The sequence below is a fragment of the Pimephales promelas genome, chromosome 1 (assembly GCF_988280905.1).
Source record: "Pimephales promelas chromosome 1, fPimPro1.hap1.1, whole genome shotgun sequence".
NCBI classification, from domain to species: Eukaryota; Metazoa; Chordata; class Actinopteri; order Cypriniformes; family Leuciscidae; genus Pimephales; species Pimephales promelas.
The window spans coordinates 809,347-826,718 of NC_142769.1; the positions used below are offsets into that span (position 1 = coordinate 809,347).

Here is a 17,372-nt window from a genome sequence, read left to right on the forward strand (position 1 = left end):
TGAACCGGTTCTTTTTACTCATTCGATAGAACCGATTCGCAAAACGTGTGCGATGCGTTCGAGTCTCAAGGGATTCATTGATGTGAGCTATTATGGGCTGTTATCTATGCTATGCCTAAGATTTGTAGTTTACGATTATATAAAAAAGGAATTATTATTATTCCAAGATTTAAATTCTAGAAAATATATTGCCATACGGGAAATAAGTAGGCTAATTCACAAAAAAAATTATAATTGTGCAAAAATGTATGAACTCAACACACACATAAAAATAAAAAAAATAAAAAAAAAACATAAAAAAGAAATTACATTTCTGAGATCTTAATCTAGAAATAAAAATAAACTCAATTTGATTGATAGATGTTATTTGAGACAAGATCTAGAACATTTTTCGTACAAAATATTTCATTAGAATTTATATAGTCATTATTAGAATTTGTCTGAAAAGTGTTTTCGTATCAGTAAAGAATCTTATCTCTTCCTCAATTTCCCACAGAGAATTAAAACACACACACACACACACACACACAGAGAGCCTTTAATAATAACTTTTGAAACTGTGATGTTTCACATGCTACATTTCACTCAATCATTGAAGCTCATTTAAAACACAAAGTAGCTAATAAACAGCAGTAGGCTTGAAATTAATTACTTTCACTTCGAAAATGAAAGTGTAAAATGCCATTCGGGGAAATTTGTAATTTGCGTGATGAATCAAATGAATCGATTCATTTGATTAGATCATTCTAACGAACCGATTCGCTAAATTTCCCAACTCTGCTTAATCTCTCCTATCGCGCTTCCTGCTGTTGAATGCGATGTAACAGCGCCACCTGGCGGCACAAACACGCGTGTACAAGAGTCTGAAAACTATAGTTTATCAATTATTGTTATATTAGGCTATATTGCAGGATATTCGTGAATGTGTGAGGACAGACTTCTGTTATGTAACTGAACTGAAGCATGATACAGGTCTGTCACCTTCAGGTAACTGGATGACCAATTATCCTCTTAAAACACTAATCCTGTAAATCCGCTGCAGAATTCTCCCTCATCACTGTCTTAAAATCAGTGCAATGACAAAAAGCTCCCTCGCTCCTCTTGATTTTACAAATTAGGTCTATTTGTCACTTTTTTCTCACTTTTTTGATTGTGGATGTTTATTAAGGGTTATTTTGTGAAAGTAAAATCCCCTTAGAGCAAAACTTTCTGCATTTTTAAAAAATAAATAAATCAATAAATAAATAACTTTTTAAGCTTGTTTCCTCAATTTAGACCCACAGTGACACGAGTCCCCATGTGTGCATTCATGTACACACACACACACGTTGTCCCCATGCACTCAGGTTCCCACCGGGATTAAACACAGTATTGTTGTATATAAAGCAATGAAATCATGGAATTATTTTCCATTGTAATCAATTAAAATAACACAGAAATTACATTTTAAAAGGGAGGTAAAAGACACCTTGGATTATCATATTTAGGAGGTTATGCACAGAATAGATGTATGTCTTAGAAGTGTTAGACCCTGTTTTATATTTTATAAATACGATGTTGTAATATAATGTTGAAATACGTATGTTTTTGGACCCTGATGTTGTTATTGAGAGTATTTTAATTTAATTTATTTTTTTGTGTGTATGTGATAATAAATAATGTAAGTTTTTAAGTGTTGTGTGGAAAACTAGCAGTGATCTTGGACATAGCTATGGGGATCCAAATAAATAAACAACACACACACACACACACACACACAAACACACAAACACACACACTGTGTTTACTTAGGCTGGCTAATTATAAATGGGGATATTCCCCATAGACACAATGAGTTTTATACTGTACAAACTGTATATTCTGTCCTCTTACACTAACGTTAACTCTAACCTACCCATCACACTAAACTTTCTGTATTTTTACATTTAAAAAAAAATTGAATTAGGCTACTTTAACTTTTATACCAAATGAGGACAAATTTGTCCCCAAAATATGGTACACACACACACACACACAGACACCCCCGCGAAATTTCACCAGTCACAGTCACGCCAGCAGGCGCAGTGTTGCCATTAGCGCATTTGTCGCTATATTTACCGACTTTTTTCTGACCACAATAGCAACATTTAAAAAAAAAAAAAAAAAAGCGACTAGCGACAAATCTAGCGACTTTTTACACAAAGCTCTGTAACCTTCAAAAGTTCCCAGTTTTTTTGTGTGTTTTTTTTCAAATGTTCCCAGTAACTATCGGTCTTTGTCAGGTGACGTCACATCCGTGATAAACGAATTGAATTATAGCGGAGCCCGTCTAACGGAGAGCCTTGGCACTTCCTATTAGCCCCGTTGTGGATCATCCTGGTTGCAGTTCCATTAGAATTCCACTGGAGGTGATCGCGGGCGAGAGCAGAATGAATGGGAGTCTATGGGGCTAAACGGCTAAATGTGTCTCTTTCACCTGCTTGTCGTTAAATCAACACAGATTTTATTGTTGATTCCGCAAGTTCAATATAGATTATAGGCCAAAAGTCGAATGAACGAGTACTTATGTCCTTTTGATTTCTTACAGGTTAGGGTGTTGTTGGCCAGAACACGCTAGCATTCTGCTATTGTGTGACGTCATCACATTTTTAAAACAGATAAGTGAACTTAAAAATGCAATTTTCAGCTGAGTGTATTATCTTAGCCCTCCCTTTTGAATGCAACTTTCAAATTACTTGACGAAAAATTACATCCTGAGAAAAGTGGATTTCTGGGGGTGAAACCCCATTGACTCCCATTCATTCTGCACTCGACCGCGAGCGCCCCCGCATGGACAGAGACGCGTTACTGCAGCCAGTCCAGAACCCGGAAGTAACCAGCCAGTGCCAATTCTCACACTCTGGCGATACCTCAAAAATTGCGCCGCGGTGACGTCACACACAACAAACCCACGTGTCTGACAAAAGAACAAAACACATTCAATGAAAACCGTAGCATTTTTAATTATGAATAATGTCCATGGCCCCCCTCCTGAAACTGTTCAGGAATATTATGCACCAGTACAGAAAGTGTTTCCTTTAGGAAGGTGCAGCACACATCTCCAGGAATGCAGAGACACTTTAACACTCGTGTTGCCCGTAGTTCTGCATGTGATCGGGTCCAGCTTTGCCTCATGGGTTTCGGTGTGTGTGTGTGTGTGTCCTCGGATCGGTCTCGGGGAAACGCTCCAGATTATGTAATGCGCTGCGTCATGTTTTCTGTGCTCAGGGCCGGACAATAAAACTCATGTTCATTTTTTTTTTATATTTGTTGGAATGTACCGGGGTTTATGCATCTGTCGACGGACACACACACACACACACAGCTGTTCTCACTGAAGATGCAGGAAAGTATTACACGGCGTCTTAAACCAGGCAACAAGATGAGGCGATGAATTCATTTCAACGAAGTCCATGTGAAACTGCTGTGCTGTGACGATATACAGTAGAGATGCACAGATACTGTTTCTGTATTTCTACACATTTCTCAATACTTTTCAAAACTCTACTTCACACATTTCTACTGACCAGCGTTCAGTTCATTTCACATTCAAACTAGTAAAACTACAAAATCACTTCATATCTCAAATCAACACTGCAAACGTTGACAGCCAACACACACACACACACACACACACATATCACCCACAAAACAATGACCTAAAACACTAACAACAGGAAACTTTATACAGTGTTTTCCTTTGTAATGCTTTCTTTCTTCTACCTCTCTATATACTTTATATTTTTATATTTTTGGAGTAATTCCAAAGTACAAAAATTTCATCCACTGATTCGGATACGATACGAATCAGCTGTGGTTGGTCCAATTGTTTTTATATTCTAAATATATTAGAAATGTGGCAAAATACTGTCTTTTGCATTATTGTATTGAACTTAAGTTTAACCGTTTTGAAAACACACCCCTGTCGGTAGATTTCTGCCGTCTGTTGTGTCGAAGTGAGAAAAGAATTAATGTAGTTTGAAAGATGTAGTCATTGCAATGATAAATGATCCAGAGTTTAGCCCACATACACTTCTGTTGAGCTCACTGTGTGAAGTTAAGAAACAGTGACCTAAGTGTTGAGAAATGTGTCCTAGCGAATGTAAAAACGGTGACATTTTGGCCGATACGATACTTCGATAACCGATAACCGATATATCGGCCGATAAATCTCAATCAAATTTTATATAAAAAGTCTCACCATTAAAATCCACGTCTCAAACACACAATTATGATGTTCTCATGAAGCCGATATGACACACAATTGATTGAAGTGATTCCAATCAATGTTGAACAGTGAAGCGTCTCAGCTGAAGGAAATTATACATTATTTATCGACTTTAATAAAATAGCGATAACGTTTAAAATGAACATTTATCGGCCGATACCGATGTGGTGGCCGATATATCGTGCATCCCTAATAAACACTTCCTGGCCAAAGAAAGATTGGATTTAAATATGCAAATTCTTAAAAATCTCTGATTGGATGATTATTGCAGTGATTATTGGCATGTTATATGTTCTTCAGCAGGTCTTCTAACTCTAATAGTGTTTCATTTCTAAAACAACCATGTATGAAAACCTCCACAAAGCCAAGATTCATCAGACTCAAACTGGGAAGGTATATGATGTGAAAACTTGTGAAAACTCTCAAACTTGCTTGTTATAAGTGTGTGTGTGTGTGTGTGTGTGTGTGTGTGTGTGTGTGTGTGTGTGTGTGTGTGTGTGTGTGTGTGTGTGTGTGTGTGTGTGTTGGCACGGTTCAGTTTATACCTTGAAAATCAGTACCATCAAATACTTTGTTTATAGATTTAAGCCCATATCTACGGAGGCGTATTGCATTCACTTGAAAAAAAATCTACTCTGTTTTTCTGAATTAATGAGTTAATTTTTCATGAGAAAAAAAGTTTTTGCTCTGTTTTTCTGAATCAACGAGTTAATTTTTCATGGATTTTTTTTTTGCTCTGTTTTTCTGAATTAATGAGTTAATTTTTCATGGAAATTTTTTTGCTCTGTTTTTATGAATTAATGAGTTAATTTTTCATGAGAAAAAAAATTATTTTGCTCTGTTTTTCTGAATTAATGAGTAAATTTTTCATGAGCAAAAAAGTTTTTGCTCTGTTTTTCTGAATTAATGAGTTAATTTTTCATGGATTTTTTTTTTTGCTCTGTTTTTCTGAATTAATGAGTTAATTCAGAAAAACAGAGCAAAAACTTTTTTTCTCACGAAAAATTAACTAATTAATTCAGAAAAACAGCAAAAAAAATTTCTCATGAAAAATTAACTCATTAATTCAGAAAAACAGCAAAAAAAAATTCTCATGAAAAACTAACTCGTTAATTCAGAAAAACAGAGCAAAAAAAAATTTCTCATGAAAAATTAACTCATTAAATCAGAAAAACAGAGTAGATTTTTTTTCTTCAAGTGAATGCAATACGCCTCCGTACATATCCATTCCATTATTGTCTTTTTAACATCAAACCAAATCTAAAATCTTAAAATTTCCCAGAGAGCAAAAAAAAAAAAAAAAAAAAAAAATGGGGAGACTGAGAAAAAGAAGTGTGTATTGATCTTACATTCAAGTTTACCTGGTGCCAGACCACGCAAAGCAACACACAGAACAATGATATTTGAACCAATGAGATCATCACAGTGATTAAAAAAATACTTCACTTAATGCTTCCTAAAGTGTTTGTTTTTCCGAGGTTCGAAATCGTCTCATTTTAAATGTTCGATAAGAAAATAGCACCAGTTTCTTATGCAACCCAATTTTTTTTAATTCAAGCTCTATGACAGTAGTAATTCAAGTGGTTTCCTTCCTCCGCATGCATGACTCCTCAGTGAAGGTTTGTTGTTTTGTGCCTTTAGAGCAGGGCTATTCAAGTGAGGACCTGAGAAACGCTTTCGTTGCCAATATTTCAGCAGTTATAATCCATAATAAAGGCTCGATATCTCATCCGCTGCTGGCCAATGGAGGTTAACGTCCGCACAGGCGGCCATCTTGCTACAGTCAGCTCGCTCACTCATAAAATTGTTTTAACGGTGCGTGTACTTTTTAAATAACCATAACTTGCTCAATTTTCTGCCGATTTTCAAACGGTTTGGTTTGTTATAAACGTCAGCGATGTAGTTAAGACACTGCACACTTATGAATAATAAGTGTATCAATAAATAATCATCCAGAATTATAGTGACGTTAATAGCGTTTGTAAGAAACCGAACAGTTTGTAAATCCGTCAAGATTTCATTGAGATAAGGGTATTTGTGTTTGTGCCGATCCCTCATCTTACATCAGGAACCACAGAGCTGCCAGAAAGCTTGCCTGTGACAAGATGGCCGCCGGTGATGACGATAGAGACTCCGCCGTAAGACTCCGCCTTTATTATGGATATCTATGAGCGCACTTGCGTAATGTTCTGAAACGACTCGGATTCGACTCGGATTCATCTGAAGCGGTTCTCGGTCATTAACAACAAATAAAGGACAAATCACACTGTTTTCAGTTGTTTTCTTTGAACTACCGCGGAACGGCCCAGCGGATAACGCAACGCAAGCTTAAAGGAGTTGCGTTTACTCTTGATCCCGGACGCTACTATTAAACAGCGTTGCGACATCCAGTGAGAACCGCTTCAATACGACACACCTCTCTGACGAACCACAAATCAATCTGTGATTTAGCTAGTTTTAAATCGGATTAAACCGCCTCTACATTCACCAACACGACTGATGAGGAATACATTGTGCCATGAGCGAAGTTAGAAGACTTTAAACCCCCCATCACCATCATCAACTTCCGCCTCACCGACCCACCTCAACTTTTCGATTGAATAATCTGGCCCTCGAATGGAGATAATTGAATAGCCCTGCTTTAGAGGCACCAAACGGAGTTGATCTAAAGCTTTTCTTCCACTCCTCCAGTCTGCCGCGGGTTGTCCTGTCCAAAAACGTCTTGAGCCAAACTTAATACTTTACAATGAAGAGCGAAGCTTTGAAAGTCCCACAGTGTTTCCACTCCATAGTTCTCTGCACATTGAACTGGGATATAACATATTTAAAGTATGAAAAGAAAGATCATGAATTGAAACATTACTTCTACATCCCTGAGTTCATTACGGTACCAAGAATGTCAAACAAAATGGAAGCCAACAATTCTATAGACCTCAGGTCTTTCTTTTGAATTTCCCTCTTCGTTTTCCTTTCTTCCAACTCTTCATCTGTTCTAAATCATATTGGAGATGGTTATCATCTTCATCCTCATCATCATCTGTGTACCAGGGGCCCCAGACCCCCCCATTATACTGAGGATTGGACCGATAATCTTTGGGGGGGTAACGGCACGGCACGGCTGTCTTGTTGTACCGTAGAAGCCTGAATAGCATCTTCTTCACCACATGTGGGTATCGTCGGGAAAGATCCACTCGTTCATATGGATCAGCTGTGATGTTGAAGAGCCATATAGACTTGCCTCGATCCCAGCTCACACGCTCGTTTTGCCAACGATTGGCCAACAGCAGGGTGGAGAAAGTCTGCGGTGGGATCCAGTCACTATATCCTGGCACACCAGTCAGAAGCTTCCAGTCACCGACACGGAGAGCCGCCCGAATGGCCGTGTTCCAGATCCCAAAGCCTGCTTTCCAGGAGCCATTCTTGGCTTTGGTGTAGATGGGGTCTATGTTGTGGAGAATATCCAATCGAGGTGAAGGACGTCCCTCACTGATGGCTTCCCAGACATCATAGCCATCAAGACTCTGATTCTCATCTAGCGTTCCCTCACCAAGCATCACCAGTGTTGGGTACCAATCAGTAATATGAATGAGAGCCCTGCTTCTAGTGCCCTTTTTGATCAGTAGAGGACTATGTACGAACCCTACCGCCCGTATACCTCCCTCCCAGTAAGACCCTTTACTGCCTCGGAGTGGCCAATTGCTGCCTCCTGCCATTGGTTGGCCTCCATTGTCTGAGGAGTACACCATAACCATGTTGTCATAATATCCATACTGCTTGAGAGCAAGAGTTAGATTGCGTACAGCCTCATCCAAGCAGCTGACCATCGCAGCATATTTACGACGATGCAAGTTTGGGATGGACTTGTAGCGTTCGAGGTAGCGAGCAGGAACCTGTAAGGGAGAGTGCACTGCCTGGTACGCCAAGTAGAGGAAGATTGGCTGATTCGGATTGTGAGATTCGAGGATTTTCACAGCCTTTTGAGTATACATAATGGTGGAGTAGATGCCATGGTCCTGCTCCCAGGCAGCTTCTTCCCCCTCGTGAAGATCGTACCCACACATCCCCGGGCTGTCACATTTGTAATGGTTGTAGTAGTCGCCGGTACCCAACAAAGAGCCAAAGAAGGTGTCGAAGCCACGCTGCGTAGGCATACAACCTCGCTTATAAAACCCAAGGTGCCACTTTCCCACCATATGAGTAGAGTACCCAGCATTCTTCAGTTTCTGCGGAAGGGTGACGTTCTCCAAGGGAAGGCAATTCGGCTGAGTCGGTCGGATGATGGAATGCTGGAGGCCAGTGTGGATTTGATATCTAGGACATAAAAATGCACTAAATTAGTAACAAACATGACAAGCACTGAATAAAACAGACATTTGAGAGAGACAGACATACATCCGGCACAGGGCGTGAGTCCCAAGTGTTTTTTGCTAGTTTCAGCCTGACGCGATTATCATTTTCTAGGCAACTGAAATAGACTGCTAAATCTAAATCAATGGTGCAATTTTTGTCATTTCAAGAGCGCATTAATAATATGGGCGGGTCCACAACCCGCTTACACTTTGCTTATTACACACACAGGGACGCAAATAGCCAAATATTACAAATAAAAGGACTACGTGTAGATAAATTGTGGAATCCGGCTTGTCCCGTAGATGGTCTGCTTGGGTTTTCACCTCGCGCACGAGCAGATCCGTTTGCACTCTGGAGACGCGTTCAGTTTTTCCGCCGTGTAAATAGCGAATCCGATGGCGAACTGGCTTTTGAAGGGAATGGGAGATGAGACTTTGATTGGTTTATTGCATGTTGTTCCAAAAAACACACATATTACCCATTAAGCAACATGACATCATGACTTTTGCGTAAACATACACGCCACTTTCGAGTCAAGTGGCGTTTTATCTATATGCATTTTGAGCTATCCGCGTGTATGCGTGTATGTCTACGCCATTAACGTCGGAGTGATTCCGCGTGTCTGTACACGCCGTCAAATATCCGTGCGAAACAAAGCAAAATGTACATTTTTTTTCCTAGGATGGTAAGGGAACACTCATAAATGCCATTAACCCCAGTGACGGCTAGGTTTAGGGACGGGGTTGAGGTAAGTCATATATTTATATATACAGTAATAACGTTTAGTCAACGGCGTTCATAAACACGCTGAAAAGCGATTATGCGTGTTGATAGCACGCCAAAAATGGAAATACGAATTGGCGTGTCATACACACGCTACTTCATGAGATCAGTCTGCATTAAGCCTTTTAGACCAGCGCCGGGAGCGCCGACCATTTCCCATCATTAAACTAGTAAAAGTGGATTCGGACACCCACTAAGTGCACTTGCTTTAGACCATGCGCTTAGATCGTTAAAATAGGGCCCTACATTTTGGGCTCAGGAAGGGAAAGGATTTAATTCCGATTGAAACAAAAGATGTCCATGTAAACTCAGCTAGTGTGCTTGTAATGTTGTAATATGTAATGTTATATGGCAGATCAAGTGAATGGGATCGGGATTAGGCCAAACTCAAACCTGCGTCCCGTCGAGAAATCAGGACTTATGCAGTTCCAACCACAGCTTCATTCTGTAACTCCCTTCAAATTCATCTAGCTCACCCAAAAGTGACCATTCTCTCATCATTTACTCATTCTCATGTTCTTCCAAACACATTTAGATGGTCTTTCTTTCATGCTACAACCGGATGATCGAGTCAGTGAGTTCAACTCAAGAGCGTTTAAAGAACTGGATCAACTTATTGACAGCATCTGACACAGAACAGTTTGTTGTAAATAGGACATAGGTACCTTATCTCATAAAGGACCGCAATGGAAACACGTTTTTAACTTTATCCTAGACAAATGAGTGTGTTTCACTACTTTCTTTAAACTAAACAGACAACCCAAATGTCCCACAAGACTCGTTTTTTTGGTCACCAAAGCCACTGGGAAACACGAATCCCTAACCAGCCTGTGCTGGAAGACTTGCTGAGCCATGTTCTGCCGTTCGCTCCACATCTGCTTTCAATAAGGGGAACATACTCTTCTCTACAGCTAATCAAACTCAGACCACAGAGCATTAAAACACACTCCCTCGTTCCCACTAGACCAGCCATTCATTACACCCTTTCTCTTTTCAGTAACCCACACACTAACCATCTCAAGGACTGACCACAGCAGACTCATCCGAAGATTGGAGATCCTTCAAAGTCATCTTTAAGGAATTAGTTCACCCAGAATTGACGATTCTCTCATCATTTACTCATTCGTGAGCCAGTGAGTTCAACTCGAGAATGTTTAGTTAACTGGATCTCACACAATTTTGGCACGATCCGTGTGACGTAGGGTGTAGTGTCGATTCGCAAGAATCAATCGCTTTATCAAGTCAAGTCACCTTTATTTATATAGAGCTTTTTCCAATACAGATTTTTACAGAGATGAGAGGAAAATAATGCAACCAAGTTCGTTTGAGTGAGAGACTGTATGTTTTGAAGGCTTAATTGCTTATATCTTCTAACACACCAGCTTATTCATAACCATACCGCTAACATATTCATACTAAAAGCTAAACGTGCCTTTAAAGCAATCGAGTGGAGTTATTTTGTTGGGTTGTTTTAACCCAATTTTGGGTCAAATATGGACAAACCCAAATGTTGGATTAAAAAATGCAATTTATAAATTTAACCCAACAGCTGGGATTGTCCATATTTGACCCAAAATTGGGTTAAAACAACCCAGCATTTTTTTAGAGTGCTCTAACGCCACTCGATTGCTTTAAAGGCACGTTTAGCTTTTAGTATGAATATGTTCATATTTGCCCAACCCAAAACAACCCAGCGTTTTTTAGAGTGAAGGCTTGTATAAATTAATGGTGCACAAGGAATATCATACTTTTATTATGCTTATTTGCCATTTAGCCCCCTTTATCCCCCCTTAGTGTTTGGTTGCCTCCTGGTTCTGAGCCACAAAACTGCATATTTTGAATACCTTCCTTATCTAAACCCCCTGATTTTCTCAATAACTCGTCCACTTTTTACTACAGTGCTCATGAACTGAATCAGGTGTGTCAAATAAGGTGCAAAGATAAGGAACCACAGTCCTCTTCATAATGTCTGATTGAAGGTTTTTCAGCTGGACTGTCCCATGAAGACGCTGAAAATCACGAGAAGTTCATTCCTTATATCAGATGGCAGTGGGAATACCTTAAAAGGGTAAAAGCTAAAACGAAGAACTGAACGCACTGCTTATATGAGCAGATGTGATGTTTTTGGACTCATCCATCAGAGAAGCAGAACGAGTTTCAACTTAAACATAACCAATGCCCGTCTCTTTCCATTACATTTAGAATAATTTAGACGGCTGTTTTAGCTTCGAGAGATGGCTAAGCATTTGCCAAGGTAAGCCTCTTTTTCTGTAATGTAATCTTTTTGGTGAAGCCCCTTTTTTTGTTGAGAAGCGCTTTAAAGATGAAGCAATTCACACTTAAAAGAATGGCAATTTAAGACAATTTAACCACTAAAAGCAGCTGAAACACATTTCCATTTGCAGTGTTTCTTTAAAATAATATTGTCAACAAATATTAAAGGGGTTATATCATGAGCCTAGACAGAAACGTGTCCTGTCCTGTCATGGGCTGATAATATTTAATTTTTAAGCCCCATAAACAAGTTCCCTTTCCATTTTTAACCTTTTTTAACCATTTCAGCATGGATTGTTTTATGAAACTGTCCCAATAATAACTTCTAAGGGGCAAAATACGGTTTAAATTTTAATTATTCACATACAACGCCTTAGCAACCACACAAACACACTAGCAATTGCCTAGCAACTACCCAGAACACCCTAGCAATAGCCTATAAATGCTCTAGCAACCGCCTAGTAATGCCTTAGCAAACACCTAGGGTGTTCTGGTTGGTTGCTAGGGTGTTGTGGGTTGTTTCTAGGGTGTTTCTAGGCGGTTTCTGGGTGGTTGCTATAGTGTTGTTATGCGTTTGCTAGGGTGGTTGCAAAGGTGTTGCTAACCAGTTGCACCTAGAACACCATAGCAACTGCCTATCAACACCCTAGCAACTACCCAGGATACCCTAGCAACCGCATAGTAACACCATCAACCACCTAGCAACACCCCATAATATCTTAGCAACCACCTAACAATCACCCAGAATGCCTTATGAATGTTATCCATCTATTCAAACCACACAACACGGTCACACACACACACACCGTGAAGAGCCTGACCCACAGTATATTACCCAGTAAATCCCCGTCTCACAGCCAGAGAGCCATTCACTGTAACTGACTGAGGGAGGAGTTGATTCATTCACCGCTTCCAAAGCAAATTGCCAAAAGAGATTCCTCGCAACCTTCCCGTTTCCCGAGGCGTGGACCAGATGTTTCGCTGTGGGAACACTGGAGTCAGGCATTCGACACTAAAACACCAACTGGTTTGCATCCTGTTATCACTGTAAAGCTGCTATGAAACGATCTGTAGTGTATGAAGTGCTATAGAAATAAAGGGGACTTTATCACGCATATAGAAAATGACTTTCAATATGAACCTGCATCTTATGGAGGCTAGTTTCCGCCACAAAATACAAAATAAAAAAGGTAATTGAGACTTTTTATCTCACAATTCTGGCTTTTTTTTCCTCACAATTGTAAGTTTACAATCTCGCAGTTCTCAGAATTGGGTGATATAAAGTTGTACTTGTGAGTTATAAAGTCATAATTGCGTGATATTAACTCGTAATTCTGAGGAAATTTTTTTTTATAAGACTAGAATTTATATCACGCAATTCTGACTTTATCTCTCAATTGTGACTTTACATCTCGCAATTCTGACTTTATATCTTGCAATTCTGACTTTATCTCTCAATTCTGACTTTATATCTCGCAATTCTGACTTTATATCTCGTAATTCTGACTTTATATCTCAATTCTGACTTTATATCTCGCAATTCTGACTTTATATCTCAATTCTGACTTTATATCTCGCAATTCTGACTTTATATCTCGTTATTCTGACTTTATATCTCAATTCTGACTTTATATCTCGCAATTCTGACTTTATAACACACAATTCTAACTTTATATCTCGCAATTCTGACTTTATATCACACAATTGCAACTTTATATCACGAAATTGCTAGTTCATATCACGCAATTTAGACTATATCACGAAATTCCAACTTTATTTTAAGCAACTCTGACTTTATAACGCATTTGCAACTTTACACCACGTATTTTCAACTTTATAACACATTTCTGGCTTTATAACGCAATTGAAACTTTAATTCTGAGTTTATAACGGGCAATTCTGGCTTTACATCAAAAACTGTATAACACACAATTGCAACACACAATTCTGACTTTATTTTACGAAACTACAACTTTATATCACGCAATTCTGACTTCAATATTTATATTAGTTCCTTTTTTGTTGTTGTTGTTTATATATGCGGAGGCTTTTGGGGGTTCCTGCCTGCACAATGTATGGATTGTATTTTCTTTCATATATTTCATATCGTGCAAACAAACTCCCCTATTTCTGACAGATACAGTGTGTTTTTTGATATGTCCCACCTGCCGGTCATCAGCTGGCTCCTGGACGGGCTACACAGAGGCTGAACATAATAATTCTCCAGTTTCACTCCGGCTGCAGCCAGTCTGTCCAGTGTTGGAGTCTTTATCTCGGACCCATGATATCCCACGTCTCGGAACCCTTGGTCGTCAACCATGATGAAGATGATATGAGGCTGAGAGGAAGGTTTCTCCACGTTATTTACGCGATTCGCATGCAAACTGCTCTTCCATGTTCCGTATGTTGAGTTGATAAATCCGCTAAAAGTAGTCAAAAGCGTCAGAAGAATCGCACTTCTTCCCATTAGTCCGTGCATTGCACCTAAAATCACTCGTTCCTGTTTGTAAACGAGTTAAAATGGAAATCAGAACAGATGATACCACTACTTTAATCGTTTCACAGCGCAAAATAACACCGCTGCATGTCATGATATCAGGAATAACAGGCGCGCTTGGAAATTAGGTTCGCGATTTGTCCGACCGTGGCGTGTAAGTTCACTTCATGTTCAAAACCCTGAATATGTAAACGGGTCATATTATAGCCTAGCATAATTTCCAAGCATCAAGACGTTGTCGAACCGTCTGTCCTCAAAGACAGACCCGAACTGTCTCATCTTTCGCTTAAGTTTTTCTTCAGTGCCATACAGACAGTGAGGTCCGATTCGCGAATCAATCATCCGTTTGAGTCGATTCATGATTCTTTTGGAGCGACTCGCAAAGGCTCGTCAGGGATAGCTGAGACTGAAAATTAAATATAGAATTTGGGAAGGAACACATCAGTTGACCACTTATGTGAATTTTAGTGTATATTTGTCTTTATCACAAGTAAACACTTAGATTTAGCCTAAACAATCTAAAAACTTCAAAAATGTTAGTAGGCTATATAAGTAAAATATGCTGTTGTTGTATTTTGACAGAAAGAAAAACGTTAAACAGCCCGTGTAAACGTTTAGTAACACGGCGAGGACTTTCAACCGAATAAGTGAATCGCTTTTTAACGGGTTCATTTAAACGAACCGATTCAATAAAACGAATCGGACAACGCCGCTGGGAATGTGGTTTAGTAACCATAAATATATAATGCATTTCTTTTTACAGTTATAAATTGCCTTTATACTTTTTCCCCCAAAGCATGAAGTAATAAGCAGGGTCTAATCAGTTCTCTGTGCTAATGGTCCACTTGGAAACATTTCTAATATTTGGTTAATTTCATATTCCCATTGATATTAAGTTTTATAGGGTATTTCCTGCATTTCACGATTCCAGCTGCGCTCATGTATTGCATTACTTCTGCGGTAATGTTTTATTTCCAAACAAAATAAATCTTATCCTTTTGTCAAGTGCATTCAAATGTGATAATGTATAATTTTCCACATGCTTAACCGAACAATGAGGAGAATTCTCCCACTGCATTACTCATGAAAGCTAATGCATCCTCAGGAAGGAATCTGACTCAGCTTGGCTTGCACTGAAAGAAAAGGATGAATCTCAATGGGCGTATTGTACTAAACCACATGTCCATGCAGTAAAATAAGATCCTTCATGCAGGATGGGCTTTCCTTCTCCGGATTAGATACAGGGTCTAAACATGTGCGGCACTTCAGCATGTGTATTTTGGAGGAGAAAAAAATGAATATAAGTCTGGCTTGGGATCGGATCTCTTTGAATGGGGAAACATCAAATTCTCCAAAGCTGCATGTTCACCAAGATTACAATTAAGCAATTAAGTGAAGAGCCTGACCCACAGTATATTACCCATAAATCCCCGTCTCACAGCCAGAGAGCCGTTCACTGAGGAGTTGATTCATTCACCGCTTCCAAAGCAAATTGCCAAAAGAGATTCCTCGCAACCTTCCCGTTTCCCGAGGCGTGGACCAGATGTTTCGCTGTGGGAACACTGGAGTCAGGCGTTCGACACTAAAACACCAACTGGTTTGCATCCTGTTATCACTGTAAAGCTGCTATGAAACGATCTGTAGTGTATGAAGTGCTATAGAAATAAAGGGGACTTTATCACGCATATAGAAATTGACTTTCAACATGAACCTGCATCTTATGGACGCTTGTTTCCGCCACAAAATACAAAATAAAAATATAACCTTTTTATCTCACAATTCTGGCTTTTTTTTCCCTCACCATTGTAAGTTTACAATCTCGCAGTTCTCAGAATTGGGTGACAAAGTCGTACTTGTGAGTTATAAAGTCAGAATTGCGTGATATTAACTCGCAATTCTGAGGAAAAACTTAAAAAAAAAATAGAATTCATATCACACAATTCTGACTTTATATAACGCAATTGCGACTTAATATCACGCAATTCTGACTTTGACGCAATTCAGACTTTATTTTACGCAATTCTGACTTTATAACGCAATTGCGAATTTATATCACACAATTCTGAATTTATAACGCAATTCGGACTTTATATAATGCAATTACGACTTTATATCTCACAATTCTGACTTTATAACGCAATTCGGACTTTATATAATGCAATTCGGACTTTATATCTCACAATTCGGACTTTATAACGCAATTCTGACTTTATATCACACAATTCTGACTTTATATCACGCAATTCTGACTTTATATCTCACAATTCGGACTTAATAACGCAATTCGGACTTTATAACGCAATTCGGACTTTATAACACGCAATTGCAAATTTATAACACAATTCTGACTTTATATCACGCAATTCTGACTTTATATCTCAAAATTCGGACTTAATAACGCAATTCGGACTTTATAACGCAATTCTGACTTTATAACACGCAATTGCAAATTTATAACACAATTCTGACTTTATATCACGCAATTCTGACTTTATATCTCACAATTCGGACTTAATAACGCAATTCGGACTTTATAACGCAATTCGGACTTTATAACACGCAATTGCAAATTTATAACACAATTCTGACTTTATATCACGCAATTCTGACTTTGTATCTCGCAATTCTGACTTTATAACACAATTCAGATTTTATAACGCAATTCTGACTTTATAACACGCGATTGCAAATTTATAACACAATTCTGACTTTATATCACGAAATTGCGACTATATCACACAATTCAGACTTTATTTTACACAATTCTGACTTTATATAACAAAATTGGAACTTTATATCATGCAGTTATGACTTCAGTATTTATATTAGTTCCATTTTTGTTGTTGCTGTTGTTTATATATGCGGAGGCTTTTTGGGGTTCCTGCGTCTCCCTGCACAGTATACAATAGAGCCAGACCGATATATCGGCCGATATTAGGTATTTTCCAAAATATCGGTATCGGCTCGGCAGTTAAAGTGGCCGATAAATTAATATTTAAAAAATAATATAAAAACGGACGAAACACGCTTCAATCATCTCTCCTTGGCCTGTTATATTGAAAATGTATGTTTTACAATTTGCAGTATGATGTCATCTATTGCTAAATTATGGCTCATCATAGACTAGCTAACCACAAAGCTAGCTAACGCCACTATCATCAGTGGAAGACCGCTAACGTTAACATTAATGAGCTTGGAAACCACTATGAACTTGTAATGATT

The 17,372-nt window shown here is 38.7% G+C and overlaps 1 protein-coding gene across 1 annotated transcript; it reads right to left on the bottom strand.

Moving 5' to 3' along the window:
• Positions 1-5,478: 5,478 nt before the first annotated feature.
• On the bottom strand, positions 5,479-14,446 carry arsj (arylsulfatase family, member J). Its single transcript, XM_039690731.2, has 2 exons — positions 13,819-14,446; positions 5,479-8,557 (listed from the first exon to the last, which is right to left on the bottom strand). Exons 1-2 carry the CDS (start codon positions 14,130-14,132, stop codon positions 7,180-7,182), a joined length of 1,692 nt encoding a protein of 563 aa, XP_039546665.2. The 5' UTR covers positions 14,133-14,446; the 3' UTR covers positions 5,479-7,179.
• Between the last annotated feature and the right edge of the window lie 2,926 nt (positions 14,447-17,372).

What these genes read in the sequence shown, in the direction of transcription:
- arsj (XM_039690731.2), bottom strand. Translation starts at nt 14,132, where the DNA reads ATGCACGGACTAATGGGAAGAAGTGCGATTCTTCTGACGCTTTTGACT. An exon ending in AGCCAGCTGATGACCGGCAG is followed by an intron (nt 8,558 to 13,818) that starts GTGGGACATATC and finishes TTTATGTCCTAG; the next exon opens with ATATCAAATCCACACTGGCC.